Genomic DNA, 18983 nt, shown 5'->3' with positions numbered 1-18983 from the left:
TCGTTCTATTTTTGACAACAATAGCGAGAGGAAATGAAACGGACAGAGGTCAAATAACTCAAATTTGAGTTTAAAAAACCCAAGCGGTGGGTAGTTTTGTTTTTCTGTGTATGGTTAATTTGCTTAACGACGTGTTCTGGGTATCATCCAAACCATTTGTGGAATAGTTCAATGATTTGGGTTATCGTTAGTTTATGGTTATTTTTTATTAGGGTAGGGCGTAGCCACTTTTGTAAACAATGACTTCTCTAGATGATCTCTAGAAAGCCAAGGCTTGCTCACTTAAATCTACGTGACCATCTGGTAGGGGAAGACTTCCCTTTCCCGTTGGTTATGTTGGTTTGCGTGGGCGTTCTTTGAGTTTCGAGAAATTATCGAGAGAAGTCATTGTTTACAAAAGCTGTTACGCCATAATTCCAGCTCTGTCAAGAAATAACTATTGCATGCTATGGAAAGTGCGGAAATGTGTGCTTTTATTTTAAATAGTTTTTTTTTTGGCTTCGGTGCACTAATTCTTGGCTCATTACGAAAAAGTGCGCAGAAGACACTAAGACGATACAACGTAAAATCGCACTTTTGAGGAGTCCAGTTGGAAATATAAAAACTTTGTTCTTGATGTGATGTTGATTTCACGGAGAGGTATACGCGTGAAGTTTTAAAATGCTTTTATTTTGCGAACAAATAATTTTATTGTCGCGCTTATGTTAAATTCTCATTTCATGACGGTCGAAGCTGCGCTTATAAGCGCGCTGCAACCCCGCTCATAAGGATTCTACACAGGTGTGTAATACCCCGTACAGACTATGGCTTATATCATGTAATATAGGCTGTCTTGCAATGAACACTCATACCACAAACGAAGTGACAGACGACTAACTGGCGAAGAAATCAATTAAAATAATGTGGTTCGCTGTAATAGAAATTTCTTAGAAGCTTGTGCCATCAGCCACCAGATGGGCTAGTTTTGACGTAGAACTACGTCTTTGTCGACTATACTGGGGTGCAAATCAAAAAAAATGTGTGGTGAAGGAGTGTTAGGTTTTGAACGCTTGTAACTTTGTCATTTATAGATGAAATTAAAATTCAAATACGCCAATCGATAGGATATTACATTACAAACCTGTTGAAATAAATATTTTTCCAATTTTTCTGCAATTAAAGTTTTGACAATGTACAAATGATAATTTTATCACTGATTTCATGAAATAAGCCTTTTTCCCAAACCCAGTCATCATAAACGAATGCCACTTCGTTGCACATCATTATGCTTGAATTGAAAAGATATAAATCAGCGCTCAGGACTAGGTCAGCGGCTAAAGGTGGATCACGGCATGTCCACCACAATGAGGAATGAGACTTGAAAAACGTGCATGTAAAGGAATGAGACTTGAAAAAACGTGCATGTAAAGCCCCCTCCCCCTCCCTCTTAACAATAACCCGAAAAAGACATGGACTTTGACGATCATTTTTTTTCGGGAAATAAATTTTAAGCAAACCTTAATAATGTATGAACAATTAATTTTTCACATGCAGAGCCAACATTTTCAAAAAAAATATTGCTTAATAGGAGACATACACTCGATGAATTACCAACAACTGACTGTAAAGCATATCTGGTACCTCTATATATTCAATTATATTAACATCCAAAGTCCATCCTGCTTTACATATTCTGAACAAAATAAACTTTTTGCTCCGCCCCATTCATAAAAAACGGCGGGAAATCCTATCAGGTTCTGAACCGGAAAAGATATAAAACAGCGCTGCGGTCATGCTTTTGCTCATTGTCGCTTCGGACGGCGTGGCACTTGGTCCTGCAGTAAGCAGGACCAAATCAGCGACTAAAGGTGGATCACGGCGTGACCACAATGAGGAAAAGTAATGGATGTATACCCCCTCCCCCTTTCACAACAACCTCTCCCCCTCCCCCCTTCACAACAATATCTCCCCCCCCCTCAACAACCTCTCCTAACCCCCCCCCCCCACTCATCAACAACCTTTCCTACCCACCCCCCCACTCATAAACAACCTTTCCTAACCCCTCCCCCCCACTCATCAACAACATCTCCTATCCCCCTCCCCCACCCCTCAAACCCACACATGAGTTGTTGCAATGTGATCAACAAATCAATATCTATGTGTCGGCCACATACTTAATATGTACGTATAAAAACCATGCGTGACCACACATAGGCCGCGGCCAGGGTAGACGCGACACGCGACGCGACGCGATGCGACTCACGCAAGGAATAATAATAAATAATAAGATTCTTTTGAATTGGTCGCGTCGCGTCGCGAATCGCGTCTACCCTGGCCGTACCCATACTATTCATTTGCGTGTAAATTTCATGTGTACTTCTGAGTGGATTCTGTTTATGTGTGGTCAAATGAAAATCATGTGGAATTTCACATGGATATTTGTCAAGCAAAATGTGTAAATTGTTTTGAGTCAACCATAACCGAAACATTGAAATACTTGAAAATTTTAAGATAAAGTATAATAGTCAAAAATGCATGAAAAACATCAATTTTGTGTGGTTCTACGTCATACTGCGGTCGTGTATAGGACACAACCCTTTAATTTTTTTGTTTTGATTTGAACATAGTTGATTTTGTGTGCAATATGATCTTTCACAGTGTGCAAAGAGTGTATCATTTTGTAATTTTTTTTATGCATTTCAGTTTAGAGTAGAGTGAAAGAGATAGCACCAAAACATTCTAGTTCAATTCAGTGTCAACATTTCAAAGGGGCGTAATTGCTTTTGTAAACAATGACTTTAGCCGTCAATTTCTCGCGAATGATATCTTACCTCTCCAAAATTACAATGCTAGCTGGTAGAGGAAACATTCCTCTACCTGGTGGTGTTATTATTTTTCATGAGTGAGCTTTTATTTGCGAGAAATCTATAGCTAAAGCCATTGTTTACAAATGCAATTACGCCCCTTTGAAATGTTGGCACTGAATTATTGGTGAAAATGCTAATTCAATCCAGTAGTAGTGTTGCCATGTGGTACAGTCCAGTAGTAGTGGTGTTGCCATGTGGTACACTGAAAAAATGCAATAACAGGTTAGTCACCAAAGTTTTCGAGCCGCTCCGTCTGTCACTTCGTTTGTGCTCATACATAGGATTTCCAGTGAAAACTAGATGTATGAGTGCCCGAAAAAAAAAAACTGTGAAATTTTCAGTGGAAACAATGCTCTAACCAAGGGGTAGGTCACTCCGCACACCAATCTTGGGTCATCTTTTTTGTCAGTGTGCCTCAAATGTTCCGCAGGTTTGCCGATTGTGCCGGTCATAGAGCAAGCTGCGATTGTTTGTAAAATATCCATCCCGGCAACCCGGTATTTCTGACACCTTGAATGTTTTGGTTTGAAATCGCAAGGATAAATCGGATTGAGGATGAAGCGGAAAGTGGCGGGTGTGCAAAATTTCGATGTTTTGTGTTCCATAGGGTAATAAAAGTTCTGTGTTTTAGTGCTTCATAATGCCCTCAAAGGCAGACGTGATGTGAAAAGCATCGGTCTATCAGCGGCCGGAAAGAGTTGGAACCGATGGGGAGCATTGTTAGAGACCGACTATAGAAGATGATAAATAGACTTATTTAGTTTGTTTTGAGTGAGTTGCAGCATTATTTGAATTACGAGTACTAATGGGGCCTACTCTAGAACCTACATTTCATATTTAGATCTGTAAGCAAACTGCTGGTCTGAGTTCCTCTGGTATACTCAATTAGAGGATGTTCCTGAAAATACAGTCAAACAACACGTAATGTTGTGAACAACTTCAATGGCAGTTGTCCAGCAGTGCTCCTATTTTATTCACAACAATCCAATGCCTACGAGATTGTGACGAAGGTGTGCCGAAGGTATGTCGAAGGTGTGCCGATGGATGTGCCCAAGCTGTGCCGAATCTAATTTCGGCACAATGTGCTGAGTGACTTACCCCTTGGCTCTAACATTAATATTTATTGTCGACAATAAAAATGATTGTTATAATGTTGTACCCTTCCGAAAACGGCAAAACTGCTACCTAGCTGTACAATGAATGTACATAATAAAATGTTGTTACAATGATTTTTATTGTATTTTTCATTTATTTTATTGTTAACATGATTCGATCACGAACAATAATGAACAACTCTATTACAATAAAAAATGTTGTTACATTAAATATTGGTGTGTTTTCATTGTGGGTTACTTCACGAACAATAAAAATAAATCTGATTGAAGCATGCAGACTATGAGAGGGTCAGCAACACTGCCAATGTAATCAATTTGCTTTGACAGTTCGTTTGGCTCTATTCGTTGCCAAGTCAATTGACAATGTAAATAAATGATGTACAGTAAATAAAAGGTTTAAAATTCATCTTATTGTCACGCCCCCCCAAATCGGAACGCGCGTGTGGTACACGTTAAAGGGCCACGCACATTAGATCCGTTTGCGTTGCGTTGACGTAAATTTGACAGTTAGACAAAAGATTTAGCTGTCACTTTGCCGCAACGGGTCCGATCAGGATCTAATGGGCGTGGGCCTTAAGTCCGACGTCAAAACTGACATTAGTGACATATGAAGTACAGTGATGCCAGTGAGAAATGTTATTTTGATTTTCACAATTCATAATCAGTTTATGAAACTTTTTTATGTAGTCTCGTACCGTGGGTGTACTTTGTGCGTCTGTCCAAGATATTAAATTAATTTAAGCTAAATATGTTGTATTTTATTCAATTAGACTAATTTTCAATTTCAGCCTCTCGAACTTTTTGCTTTATTTACCCCGTAAGAGAAACACAGGAAAGTAAACATTTTTTTTGAAAAACGTGACTAGTTATTGCGTCAGAAAAATCCCACCGACCTCGGCTGGGATTTAACCCAGACCCATTGGGATAAGAAAGCAGTCACGCTTACCACTAAACCACGGGTGCCGGTCCTATAAAACCTATCGACGTAATTTTACGTGATAATCCGGTGTCATTAAGACTTGACACTATGATTTCTTCTATCTGTGAATCACGTAAAGGTTAGTTGAAAAAAAAAAGCTTTTTGGCATTGACCTAAAGATTATTTTGAGTATAATTTATGAGTCCAGCAATAATCTTGGGGGTTTACATTTTTTAAGGACAAGAAATTTGTTCTTAAATTTTTAATTTTTGAAAAACATAAATATGATTAAAATGAACAAAAAAAAAATACCTAGTTGCTCTCAACAAATTAAGTAGCTAAGTTCTGTAAAATTTAAAAATAAGTATTATGTACTCACGTTCTTTAGATTTTGAATCGACCGAACCACGGCGGTTGGACAATGAATCGGTGATTCGGGCGAGTGCTGAATCGATTGAATCGTAAAACAAAAACGATTCCGAAGACATGGATCAAAATTGGTCACTTCACACTTTATAAAAACACACACAATGCACAGAAACAAAACAATATCTAGATCTAGAAAAAAATAGTATACCAAATTAGATTTTCCACTAATATATTTTTCGACTCCCGCCAACAAGGACTGCAGTTTATAGATACACATGTAATATAGATGTGCGGATATCAGTTGAACGGACTTTCAAATCGTATGGCAATGCTCGTTTGGATACAAACTTTGGTACATATCCACACATCTATTACATGAGTATCCATACTGCAGTTTTGTTCAAAAAAATGTAAATAAATACCCGTTAGTGAAATATAAGTGATATTAACTTTTTTTTTTCGTTGAGCTATGCCCGTTCTTGAAAACATAATATTTATGCGGTCCTTCGCGCTACAAGAAAAAAGGGCCTATCTTTGATGATCGTCGGTCTTGATGGTGCTATCGTTCAGTAAAAATAATGAAAGTTGCATTAGAAACACTGGAAAAAGAGACCAGCGGAGAAAAAAAAATAAATTTGGCAACAAGATAAACATCAAAGCAATCCTGGCATCACTTGCATTTGTAACTGCTTGCGAGTGACTTCGCCAATGCGAAGCGAGTTCATGAGTGATTGATAAACGATTTTAATACTCCTCCCTAATTGAAGCAAACCATTTGTAAACATTGCAGATTGGAACCGCTTTTGACAGTTCGATTGGAATCATAATAGTGTCTTCGTTGGTCTCTTATTCCAGTGTTTCTAAGTTGCATTTATTAAAAGTGAATACTTTTTAAGCAAACTTTGGCAAACTTTTTGATACACCACTATGAATAAAAAATATACTTTATTTAAACACTTTTTATGATCAGCTTGTCGAAATTAACTTTAGTTTTTGAAATGTCTACTTTATCACTTCTATTGTCTGCTTTATTCACTTCTGCAGCGAAACTCTAACCCTGTCAACCGGAGATAGATGAACAATTAATTATTTTGTCAAGCGTCTGCATTCATGTTCCACAGATGTCACTGCTGTTATTTGCGGTGACATCTATCGGAAATTACACACAATCTGTTTTCCGTTAATTGTTCACAGAGGACACTGCAGTGCAAAACATGTCTGGTACTTCTATACATGCATTTAGATTATTATTCGAAGTCCCTCCTTTTTTACACATTCTGCACACTCACAGAATTTCCCGTCAATTTTTATGTATGGGGCGGGGCATAAATTATCTTTGGTGCAGAATATGTAAAAAAGGAGGGATTTCAAATGTTAAAGTAAATGCATATATAGAGGTACCAGACATGTTTTGTAGTGACAGATGCTCTATTTTATAATCTGTGAAAGGGAAATTACAAATCGAGTATCAACAAAATACATGGCATGTTGAGAGATCGAGGTCGTGAGAGCAAATTCTCTCTCTCAAATTTGAATTTTTTGGCTCTCTGAGAACTGGTAGTAAAGCAGGTAAAACTACAAAGCTTGTTTAACAATAATTTCCGGGAAAAAACTGAACGACAAAGTCCCTGATTAATTTCTTTAGGTTGTCGTTCACTTTTTTTCACCTGAATATGCACCGAAAGCGAATTATTCCCACTTCTCTCAATTTCTATATGGGGATTTTTATCACTTCCTACAGCGGAACAGCGTCATCTCTGTGGAAAATGGTCGAACAAAATGATTAATAGCTAACGTAGCTCACATGATTTGATAATTTTAGGTAAATATGACATATCTGTGCAAACTAACAGCGGTAAACTGACGGAGGCATGACAGAACAAAACAAGTTTTTCTTTTGTACCAGCCAGTGGCTGAAAGTCACTCTAATAAAGAAAAAAAAAAATTTATTCTTTCACACTTGCATCGCAGTGCTGAACGCTAGAAAGAGTAGTCTGTTACAGTCACCCTAACCCCTATATTCATCACATTGAAGGATGATACATCACCACATTAGACACCGACAAACAGACGTAACTCTTTCTCCTCAATCGTCGTACATGCATTTAAATATTATTAGTTGCGTGAATCCCTCACCACAGCGCTGGCATCGGATTATTTTTTTATATACATTCTATCGAACTTATATTCAATATTGTTTGATGCTTGGCAAGTAAGCGTTTTTCCTCGAATACGTGTACCGGGTATCATCCAAACAATTTGCGGAATAGTTCTATTATTTGGGTTATCGTTAGTTTATGGTTATTTTTTATTAGGGATGCCCATTTGTCATCACACATAAAATTCATTGAATGTCGATTGGAAGCAGCAAATTTCATTTGTGCAATCACATTGCAAAAATCTATGTGTGTGGCACATAAACGTTACACGGATAGAAATCTTCTTATACCTTTTGGCAAATTTCTATTGCTGATTATTCATAAAATGTATAAGTCAACTAATAAGCAGACACCTTGCAAAAAGTTTATGAAGATCATGTGTCAAATGAAATGTATAAGCGGTCTCACATACCTTTTATGCATTTTTATAGGACCTATATGGTTTGTCTTACGGAATGTATAAGGCTGATGTTTGGCAAAAATGTATACACGCTAAGGCCCGGTTACCCATTTATGGGTAGAAAGTTACCCAAAATCGAAGTTCGTTAGCGCTCCTCATTTTTGGGTAACTGGCCTCGAACTCAAAAAATGAGTTCGTAGAACCGAACTTTCAAAATGGGTAACTTTCTACCCAGCGGAAAAAAGAAAAAAAGCGAGAAAACCCTGGAGAAAACCCCGTTGAATTGTGTTGGAAAAATTTCTTTTTTTGAATGAACGTTTAAAATAAATTGGACAGTTTAGTGAGCGTCTAGGATAAAGAGGAGAGGAGAGGAGAATTGATTTTGAGCCAAACGAAGGCAATCGAGCAGTGCTCATCTTAATTTTGTTTTCATTTAAAGGGTTACTATGAACCACCTAGACGCAGCTTGCCGAGGCAGTTTGTTTCTAATTCGATCCTCTCTTATCCTAGACCCTCATTAAACAAGTTTACCGTAAGTTTACAATGCTATGTATTTTTTTATTCTCAAATGCATGTGCATAACAATAAAAACACCTATTATCGTTTTCAAACGATTCAAAACATAATTTTGTATGGCGGATTCGATTTGTTTGAAAACGGGAATAGGGACGAAAAGCTGGTTACTGTGCGAAAACACAAGAGCTACAAAAATAAGTGATTACTGAGCCTGCTCTACTTGCTTGAATGCCTGCACTAACAAGTTCACTTGAACACTTCTGCTCTGTGTGAGTGTCTTATAATGAATAATACTGAATGAGTCATGAAGTGATCTCAGCAGGGTCGGAACAGGTAAATTAAAGTCCTTAAAGGTTTAATAAAAAACATCAATGGCTTGCACCGAGTCATCCCCGCAGTCGACGTGCTCTGTTCCATGAACCACGTAGTAGGAACCCTTCTTGAAGACATCGGCGATACACGCCAGGTGCGCAGGGTATTGGCCACCATGCAAGTGACTGTATTGGTCCTCAATCTGAAAATATACAATAACATTTTAAGGATTAGAATCGTAGGTGATTCCTTGTAGATTCCTCAAGTGTCCAATACCCATGCGATACAAACTCGACCGTTGAAAAGATCCCTTAATAGACATAGCTGAATTTTAATAATTTTCGTAAAAAGTGCGGTTGATCATCGCCAAGCTTAAATTTTTGATCAGTTTTGTGACCTATTATACGCATAACTGTCCCATGTTCTATGTATTCCTTATGGACCATGGGACAATTATGCGTATGACGGCAGTTTATGGATATACTAAATCCTTGAGAGCTAATTTTTGGCGGTGAACTAATAATTGTCAGAGGGGTAGACCTCATATTTACCCTCCTGACAATAATAGATTAGGATACTCAACTCGGTTTTTAACCGAGGGATACGTGCCACGTAAAAAAAACCGCGTAAATGTGGAAAAAAAAAGTGTAAATTTCAAAACCACGAAAATCCCGGAAAAAAAACAGGAAGAACCAAACGAAGTTACGTTTAAAACGCATTTCTGATGAAATCTAAGCAAATAATGACTACCGCGGAGAAAAAAAGGGTAAATACCAGATTTAGTGTATTGCTAAACTCGACATCAAACGAAATTTTTATCTAGTGCATTCGGGGAAGAGAAAATTGTTGAAAACACGGTGAAATACCATACCTTAACCCATCGTATAAATGGAGCTGCTGATACTTCATCGACTGACATACATTCTTTTTGTCTACCACGTTTACAGCCACGAACGGGCAACTGCCACGTGATTATCAAACACGCCCGAATGTACTCTAGAGCAAAGAAAAAAAAAATTTTGTTAATGCATATTCTTAGGAATTAAAAAATACATTTAAACATTCCATCCATCGATGAAATTGAAAATGTCACGTCGCAACAACAACGATTTTGATAAAAATCCCTTTAGATCTGGTGCTGATGTACGGTTTCCTGTGAGCCTAATGTACGCTTGTTGTATCTAAAAAATAGAATATGTATGCTACAGTTTACTTTTTCAATTCAAAGTTTGTAGTAAATACCAACAAGCCATGGTAAGATCGAAGAAACGGAGGTAAACTAGTAATTTGCATATCAAAATCGTAATTTGCATGTCGCAAATCGTTCCGCCGTGTGTGCAAAAATATATTAACCCTCTCCTTCCCATTGTAGCACAGGTGATCCACAACTTTTCGGTCCGTCTCATGTTTGTTAATTTACTATTAAATAGTCGGTACATACTAAAACTTCTTCGTGTGCTCATTATACTCGTCCATATGTCTTGTTGACAACTCAACTAAGCAACTAAGCAACTGTTGCACACAGCCTAAAATTATGGAATCCGTTAAAATAAGTTTTTGCTTAAAATCAATAGTATTTTAATTGTTTTTTTCAAAAGCTGCTCAGTTGCATTCTCAAGAACACATATGATTGATTAGAATGAAAATTTGTGGATCATCTGTGCTACCAAGGGAGGTTAAACAAACGGGGTAACCAACTTGATTTGAACCACTATTAGGCTGACCAGGATTTTGGCATTTTTTAGACAACCATCTGCGTCACGGAGCCATTTATTTCCCATGTCACGCTTAGGCTCTAATCCGAATTTTAACCAAATTGGTCAATCTTTACCCATTTCTAAAGCGAGTTGAAGTTTATATGGGAAAAATCATCAAAACGAATGAAGAAATATCATGACTTAAGAATTTCGCCACTAGGTGGCGTCGTGAATGTGCCAGCACCCTAAGGTTTGATATTTTCATATGAAATTTTAAGCCCAACACATTGTCGAAGACTGCAAGACGTTTCGGGTAGATCAAAAAAAGTTATTAGCATTTTATTGAAGTGTTGGCTGACACTGGCAGAAGTTGAGAGCACTGTTGCCGTTATACGCATAACTGTCCCATGTTCTATACAATCCTTATGGACCGTGGGACATTTATGCGTAGAACAGCAGTGTAGAAGACTGTAGAAGTTGAAAACAGGCGTAAAATTCCAGTTGGAACCCCTAATAAAAATTGTATGGTTAATTTGCTTAATGACGTGTCCTGGGTATCATCCAAACCATTTATGGAATAGTTCAATGATTTGGGTTATCGTTCGTTTATGGTTATTTTTTATTAGGGACGTAATAGTCAAAGAAGGATAAATCTCGCTCTATGTAATGTCAACTTTTTTTTATTTAACTCTTTATTTGTTTCAAATTCAAAATAAATTACATTTCATTTTAACCTAGGTGCTCCAGTTACTACAGTAACTTACCAGCCTTAATTGTTATGATATATATCTAAGTATTTTTACATTGTTCCTGTCTTGGCAATTCAGTATTTTAAACAGGTTTTTTTTTAACCTGCATGTCAGTATAACAATTGATATCTTAAAACTAAAAACTAAAACTAAATCTTATCTAAGTATATAGAGAATTAATCGTTGCAATTGAGGATTGCAACGATTTTTGCCTGAAATTATTAATTATTTTGTTGGACATTTGTTCTAAAGTCTCAACATTCGAAATTCTATGTACTTCGGTAGTACTGTACCAGGGAGGCAACTTCAAAATCATCTTCAGAACTTTGTTCTGAATCCTTTGAAGTGCTTTTTTCCTGGTAGTGCAACAACAAGACCATATTTGCACAGCGTAAAGCATGGCCGGTCTAAAAACTTGTTTTAATATTAGAAGTTTATTCGTCAGGCAAAGTTTGGATTTCCTGTTTATAAGAGGATACAAACATTTTATATGTTTGTTACATTTGGCTTGAATGCCCTCAATGTGATCTTTAAAAGTTAATTTTTGGTCAAGTATTAATCCAAGATATTTCACTTGTTTTGACCAGGAAATTGGAACTCCGTTCATAGTGACTATGTGACTACTACTATGTTTCAAGAACGAAGCTCTAGGCTTATGTGGAAATATTATAAGTTGAGTTTTGGAAGCGTTGGGAGAAATCTTCCATTTTTGTAAATAAGAAGAGAAAATATCTAAACTTTTTTGCAGTCTGCTGCAAATAACACGAAGACTTCTTCCTTTAGCGGAAATGCCTGTGTCATCAGCGAACAAAGATTTGTGGCAACCCTGAGGCAAATCAGGGAGATCCGAAGTGAAAATGTTATTCAATATAGGCCCAAGAATGCTACCCTGAGGAACTCCTGCCCTAACAGGTAGTCGATTAGATTTGGAATTTTGATAATTTACTTGAAGAGTTCTGTCAGTTAAATAATTTTGAACTAATTTCATAATATAAAGTGGAAAATTAAACTTTTTCAATTTAGCAATCAAACCTTCATGCCAAACACTGTCGAATGCTTTTTCTATGTCTAGAAGAGCAACTCCAGTTGAGTGGCCTTCAGATTTGTTTGAACGAATTAAATTGGCAACTCTTAAGAGTTGATGAGTAGTTGAATGCCCATGGCGAAATCCAAACTGCTCATCTGCAAAAATTGAGTTCGTATTGATGTGAAGCATCATTCTATTCAAAATTATCTTTTCAAAAAGTTTACTTATTGAAGAAAGCAAACTTATTGGGCGGTAGCTAGAAGCTTCAGCTGGATTTTTATCCGGCTTCAAAATTGGAACAACTTTTGCATTTTTCCATTTATCAGGAAAGTATGCCAAATGGAAACATCTGTTAAATAATTTTACCAAGAAAGACAAGGTACTCTCTGGGAGTTTTTTGATGAGGATATAGAAAATTCCATCATCACCTGGAGCTTTCATATTTTGAAATTTTTTAGTTATAGACCTTACTTCGTCCAAATCAGTCCCCCAGGAATCATCAAAAATATTTTCCCGAGAGAAAATATTCAGAAAATCCCGAGCAACCTGATTCTCAATAGGACTAGTAAGACCCAAACTGAAATTATGGGAACTCTCGAATTGCTTAGCAAGTTTCTGAGCTTTTTCCAAATTTGTGATCAAAATTTTACCACCTTCTTTAAGCGCTGGAATAGGCTTTTGAGGTTTTTTCAAAATTTTTGTGAGTTTCCAAAAGGGTTTGGAACTCGGGTCTAATTTAGAAATATTATTTTCAAAAGTTTTGTTCCTCAGGGCAGAGAATCGCTTTTTAATTTGTTTTTGCAAATCCCGCCAGATAACTTTCATGGCAGGATCGCGTGTTCTTTGATATTGTCTCCTACGGACATTTTTAAGACGGATCAAGAGTTGAAGATCATCGTCTATTATAATTGAATCGAATTTAACCTCGCATTTTGGTACTGAGGCAGCTCTTGCTTCAACTATAGAAGTAGTCAGAGATTCAAGAGCATAATTAATTTCATCTTTGGTTTGCACGAGGGGGACGACTCTATCTACAATGCATAAAAGATTGTGTTTTGCTGTAGCTACCTGTGCGCACGCTGAGTAGATAGAAAGAAGATTGATGACGATTCTGAAGATTTCCTGCAAAAACTTGATGAGCGATGCAAGTAGATGCGACAAATGAAAGAAGATTGTTCGAAGATTGATTCGCTAGTGTGAGATTTGTTGAGCATCTAAACTTGAGATTTAGATGTGTCGCCCCCCTCGGGTTTGCAAAGGAATGTTTGGATCGAAGTTATATTCCATAAATGTTCGATACTGCTCCCAATCGGCTCTATGGTAATTGAAAGTAGAGCTGTTGGGATTACAAATTATTTCTTGGGATATTTCAAAAGTTACTGGAAGGTGATCAGAACCGAAGTCAGCATGGGTAACCAGTTGGCTACAAAGTTGACATGAATCAGTTAAGACCAAATCAATAGTGGAGGGATTTCTTGCAGAAGAAAAGCATGTTGGGCTGTTTGGATATTGAATAGTGTAATAACCTGCAGAACAATCATCAAACAGAATATTACCATTGGAATTGCTTTGAGCATTATTCCATGAGCGGTGTTTTGCATTAAAATCACCAATAATGAAGAATTTAGACCTATGACGGGTAAGTTTCTGGAGGTCACCCTTGAGAAAATTCTTTTTCTGGCCTACGCATTGGAATGGCAAATAGGCAGCTATAAACGTAAGTTGTCCGAATTTTTTTTCAACAGAAACTCCCAAAGTTTCAAAAACTTTGGTTTCAAATGAAGAAAGAATTTTATGGTTTATTCGTCTATGAATAATGATGGCAACGCCACCACAGGGTCCATCAAGACGATCATTTCTATAAATCAAGTAATTTGCGTCCTTCTTAACCTTATGGTCAGGTTTAAGGAACGTTTCAGTTATAACGGCAATATGCACGTTATGAACTCTCAAAAAGTTAAATAGCTCGTCTTCATTATCTTTAAGAGATCGAGCATTCCAATTTACAATATTTAATGCTTTAAAATCCATTACTGAATTTTAAAGTCATGACAATATTATTTGCAAATTTTACTCCAGTTTGAATAGCATCAAACATGGAGTTAGATTTAAGCATATCAGAAATCATGTCAATTAATGAATTCTGTAAAAATTCCATTTTGGGGGCAGTAATGCCATAGAGGTAACTCTAAGACCACTGGGTCCCGAAGAAAATCATTATTATTTTTGGCTCACTCAGTACCAGAACAACGGTCCCAAGCAGTCCCAAGCTATTTCACTCACCCCTGCATGTTCTGCATGAATCCACACACCCCTGATGTTATCTGTCAAACTTTCATAGCGAATCAAAACAAACATAGTGTAGTAACAGAATTTCAACTAGAATAGGGTACGTTAATCGTTTGCTTGGGACCAATAGGCTACTAAAGTGGTGAGCCAATTTAAAATCGTTAGTTTCGTATTGATTGTTGGTAATGCTTCCTAAGTCAAAATTGCCAAAATTTCCGTTAGAACGTTGGTTAGTATTTTGATTTCTACCCGCTGCAATAGCAGCATAGGTAGCTCCATTAACTCGCTGAACATTGTTAGCAGCGAGGGGAGTAGGTACAGATGAAACATTTGAAGCAGGGGAGATATTTGTACCTACGGGTACGAATGTAGAATTTGTTCCTCGCTGACCGTTGTTAACAGCAGAGGAATTTGTACCTGGTCGGAAACGTGGAGCGTTTCCTACCTGACGGTTAGAACGAGATTGTAGGATCGCTTTGCGAGTCTTACATTCCCAAAAATTGGATTTGTGGTTTTCACCACAATTTGAACATTTAAATTTCTTAGGATCTTCCTTCACAGGACAGTCGTCCTTTGCGGAATCAGAGGAATCACCACAATTCATGCATTTAGCTGGCATGTAGCAATTTTTAGTTCCGTGACCCCATCCCTGGCACTTACGGCACTGGGTGAGGTTTTGGAAATTTCCTCCAGTCTTCCTGAAGTGTTCCCACTTCACTCGGACATGGAGCATAAGGCTAGCTTTTTCTAAGGCCTTAAGGTTGTTTAGTTCACTAGACTTGAAGTGAACTAAATAAAAATCATTAGAAATCCCGTTGCGCGAATCGCCAGGACGGGATTTCATTTTCATTTTGATTACTTGGAGTGGCACAACTCCAAGTAATTTTGCCAGTTCATCTTTGATCTGATCCAGGGATTCACCACTGGGCAGTCCTTTCATGACAACCTTGAACACACGTTCAGTGTTGGTGTCGTAAGTAAAAAATTTGTGCTTCTTCTCAGTAAGATACTTGAGAAGACATTTAAATCCGTCCAAGGTTTCAGCCAATACACGGCATTCACCCCGACGTCCAATTTGTAGTGAAAACTTAACTTTCACGAAATTCAAAAGTTCCATCCCGCATAAACGCAAACCATCACTTGACCTTACCGATAATGGTTATAAATTGTTTATAATCCCTCCTAAACTTTAACTGTAATGGTTTTGGAACCTTACATGAACGTTTGTGTGATAAAGTTTTAACCTTATGTATTATGGTTTTTAGGAAGCAGACCTTACAAATAATGGATCGTTAAGAACCATTACCATTCCAAATTCTTGTTTTCTCCATATATTTTCGGAAAGAGAACTATATTAGAACGTTTTTACTTATGGTTTGAGAACATTAATGATTATGGTTATGGTAGTCAGTAAGGTCCATTAATCGTTTTGTATTATCGCTCAACTTTACGTGGAATATATCGCGAACTGATAATTATTAATTTACAGGCAACCAATTCGCGATATATTCCACATAAAGTTGATCGATGTTACAAAACCATTCATGGGCCTTACTGACTACCATAACCATAACCATTAATGTTCTCAAACCATAAGTAAAAACGTTCTAATATAGTTCTCTTTCCGAAAATGTATGGAGAAAACAAGAATTTGAAATGGTAATGGTTCTTAACAACCCATTATTTGTAAGGTCCGCTTCCTAAAAACCATAATACATAAGGTTAAAACTTTATCACACAAACGTTCATGTAAGGTTCCAAAACCATTTCAGTTAAAGTTAAGGAGGGATTATAAACAATTTATAACCATTATCGGTAAGGTCAATTTATAGTTCGCGTTTATGCGGGATGCGAAGAGCATGGAAATCGGTAGTGGTTATCACAATAGGGGGAATCTTTTCCTTCTTGGCATTAAGCCGGGAAAGTTTACTAGAATTTTTCTTGGATGATGGATCATTCTCATCATCCGTGAGCAAATCAAATTGATTACTCAAATTAATTTCATCAGAAGGGGGGTCAAGAGTTTGCCCCTTTCTTTTGCGTTTAGGCCGAGGGGGGTGACACATCTAAATCTCAATTCTAGATGCTCAACAAATCTCACACTAGCGAATCAATATTCGAAAAATCTTCTTTCATTTCTCGCATCTTCTTGCATCGCGCATAATATTTTTGCAGGAAATCTTCAGAATCGTCATCAATCTTCTTTCTATCTACTCAGCGTGTGTGCAGCAAAGCACAGCAAAACACAATTTTCCCTGCATCGTAGATAGAGTCGCCCCCCTCGGTTTAGGCGCCATGTCGGCAGTAAATTTTTATCCAAATCGACTTCCAAGAAGATTACTATAAGAATCTGAAGGATCAAAGAGGAATTTTCCAAATCGATATCCAAGAAGGATAACCTCGGGTAGGGTCCAAACAAGGACCGAAGAGGAATAAGAGTTGAACAAGGTACAAATTTTTTACAGGTTGAGCACTGAAAAGTGCTGTTTAAATGTGTTGTAGCTTTAGGTAGTAGTAACACTTCCTTCAGCAAAAAGCAAATAGATCCGCACGGCAAGAGAGCACGATGCGGACTGACAATGTCAACTTAATTGAAATCCTACTACCACATCGAGGTGAATTGAGTTCAACTCAATTGCCGCATGTTACTCAAGTTTATAGCTTATGCTATGTTTAGACTACAGAGTTATAACATGTTATAACTGTTGACGAATAATTGCAACACAGAAAACACATCAAGATAGCGCTATAACATGTTGTAACTCTGCAGTCTGAACAAGGTATTGAAAACTATAAAATTTCAATTTTTAAACTGAAGAACTTACCAACCAACTTCGCTTGTGTTGCTTCGTCCACCTGGTGCAACATTTGTTCCATTCTTTTTAAGTTCTACAAAACATAATTTTAAAAAAATAGTTAAATACAAGTTATTAGAATAATAAATGCAACCCGAACAACATGAAACAACCAATGATTGATTCTCTTCGCCGATTTTCTGTTTAAATCTTCTCAGGCATGTAGGTACACAGTCATTTCCAGCTATTTAAACACAGAGTTCGATCAATGAAGCAATAATCTAGCATCTTCTAATATATATTCAAAACACTACTAGAAACACTTTTTATAGCCAAGTTGTCAATGGAGAAGAAAATCGATTGGATCCTTTGCGCGAGCCAGCAGCTTAAACATTCAGCAAACAGCAACAGTAGCAGTCCGGATCGTGACCGGTAGTTGTAGCAGTCCGGATCGGATCGTGAGCGGTGACAAGAGCAGTCTGAAACGTGAAAAGCAACAGCAGTTGCAAGAGTCCGGATTGTGAGCTTTTGTCTAAACGGAAAGAAAATTTTATATACTAGATGGAATATTTGTTACCTGCAGGAAAAGCAGCAGGAGCAAGTATCACCCGGTATATACCCGTTATATATGCGGGCCGGCAGCTTAAACATCCAGCAAACAGCAGCAGTATGAGTCCGGATCGTGACCGGTAGTTGAAACAGTCCAAATCGGATCGTGACCGGTGACAAGGGCAGTCCGAATTGTGAAAAGCATCAGCAGTTGCAAGAGTCCGGATTTTGAGCTTTTGTCTAAATGGAATGAAAAATTTATTAAGATGCAATGAAATAGGAATCGGATTAGGAAAAAAAAACAAGTTTTATATATGTTACCTATATGAGAAGCAGCAGGAGCACGTATCAGTAATTAAAACAGCGGCCCTGTATACGCGAGCCGGCAGCTTCAACATCCAGCAAAAAGCAGCAGTAGCAGTACGGATCGAGACCGGTAGTTGCAGCCGTCCGGATCGGATCGTGAACGGTAGCAAGAGTAGTCCGAATCGTGAGAAGCAGCTGTAATGAGAGTCCTGGGCTATTGTCAGAATAGAGAGAAAATTTGATTTATATGGAAACTTTTATTTATACAGCCTATTGTTTCCTTGGAGGCAAAACTTGTCGAAAACAATGTAGAAATCGCCGCCATTGGAATGGTGACGATTTCTGTGGATTTTGTTCCGATTTCATCAGCAATAATTGATTAGCACCAAATAGCATATTTATATCGATACTTACGAAAAACAACACTATTAATACAATTAATCAGCAATAAACAATTTTGCACTACAATTTTTCATGAAAAAACAGCAACTTAAATTAGCTCTTTATTATATTCGATTTTTCTAGGCTATTGCGTCTTGACGAATGAGGACGAGCTTGACGAGAGGCTAAGTCGATTACCCATTCGGAAAGTTCAGTTCTACGAACTCAAAAATGGGTAACTTTTGAACTGTCAAAAGTTACCTATTTTTGAGTTCGTGGAAGTGAACTTGAAAATGAGACACTTTTACCCAAAAAATAGGTAGCCCGGGCTTAGCGTGTAAGTGAAACACATGAATAAAATAATTGATTTTCGTTTCGTGTATATGCACAATTTTCTCAGTGTACCTGCTGAAGCTCAAGCATTTAGGAAAATGAAAAAAAAAAGAATTCGGACAAAAAACCATAATAAAAATGTTTTGGTTAATTTGCTTAACGACGTGTTCGGATTATCATCCAAACCATTTGTGGAATAGTTCAATCGTTCGGGTTATCGT

The 18983-nt window shown here is 37.4% G+C and overlaps 1 protein-coding gene across 1 annotated transcript in view; it reads right to left on the bottom strand.

Moving 5' to 3' along the window:
* Nucleotides 1-5462, bottom strand: part of LOC135701835 (zinc finger SWIM domain-containing protein 7-like) — a 96600-nt gene extending 91138 nt beyond the window's left edge. The window contains exon 1 of the mRNA XM_065222778.1: nt 5260-5462. Coding sequence (XP_065078850.1) covers nt 5260-5368 — 109 coding nt within the window. The 5' untranslated portion in view covers nt 5369-5462. The remainder of the gene's footprint in view (nt 1-5259) is intronic.
* Nucleotides 5463-18983: the final 13521 nt, after the last annotated feature.

The sequence above is a fragment of the Ochlerotatus camptorhynchus genome, unplaced genomic scaffold, assembly GCF_037179485.1.
Source record: "Ochlerotatus camptorhynchus isolate MF236.1 unplaced genomic scaffold, CSIRO-AGI_Acam_v1.1 ptg000177l, whole genome shotgun sequence".
Classification (NCBI taxonomy): Eukaryota; Metazoa; Arthropoda; class Insecta; order Diptera; family Culicidae; genus Ochlerotatus; species Ochlerotatus camptorhynchus.
Note: the sequence above shows the minus strand (reverse complement) of the source record. Positions and strands in the feature narration are given on the sequence as shown.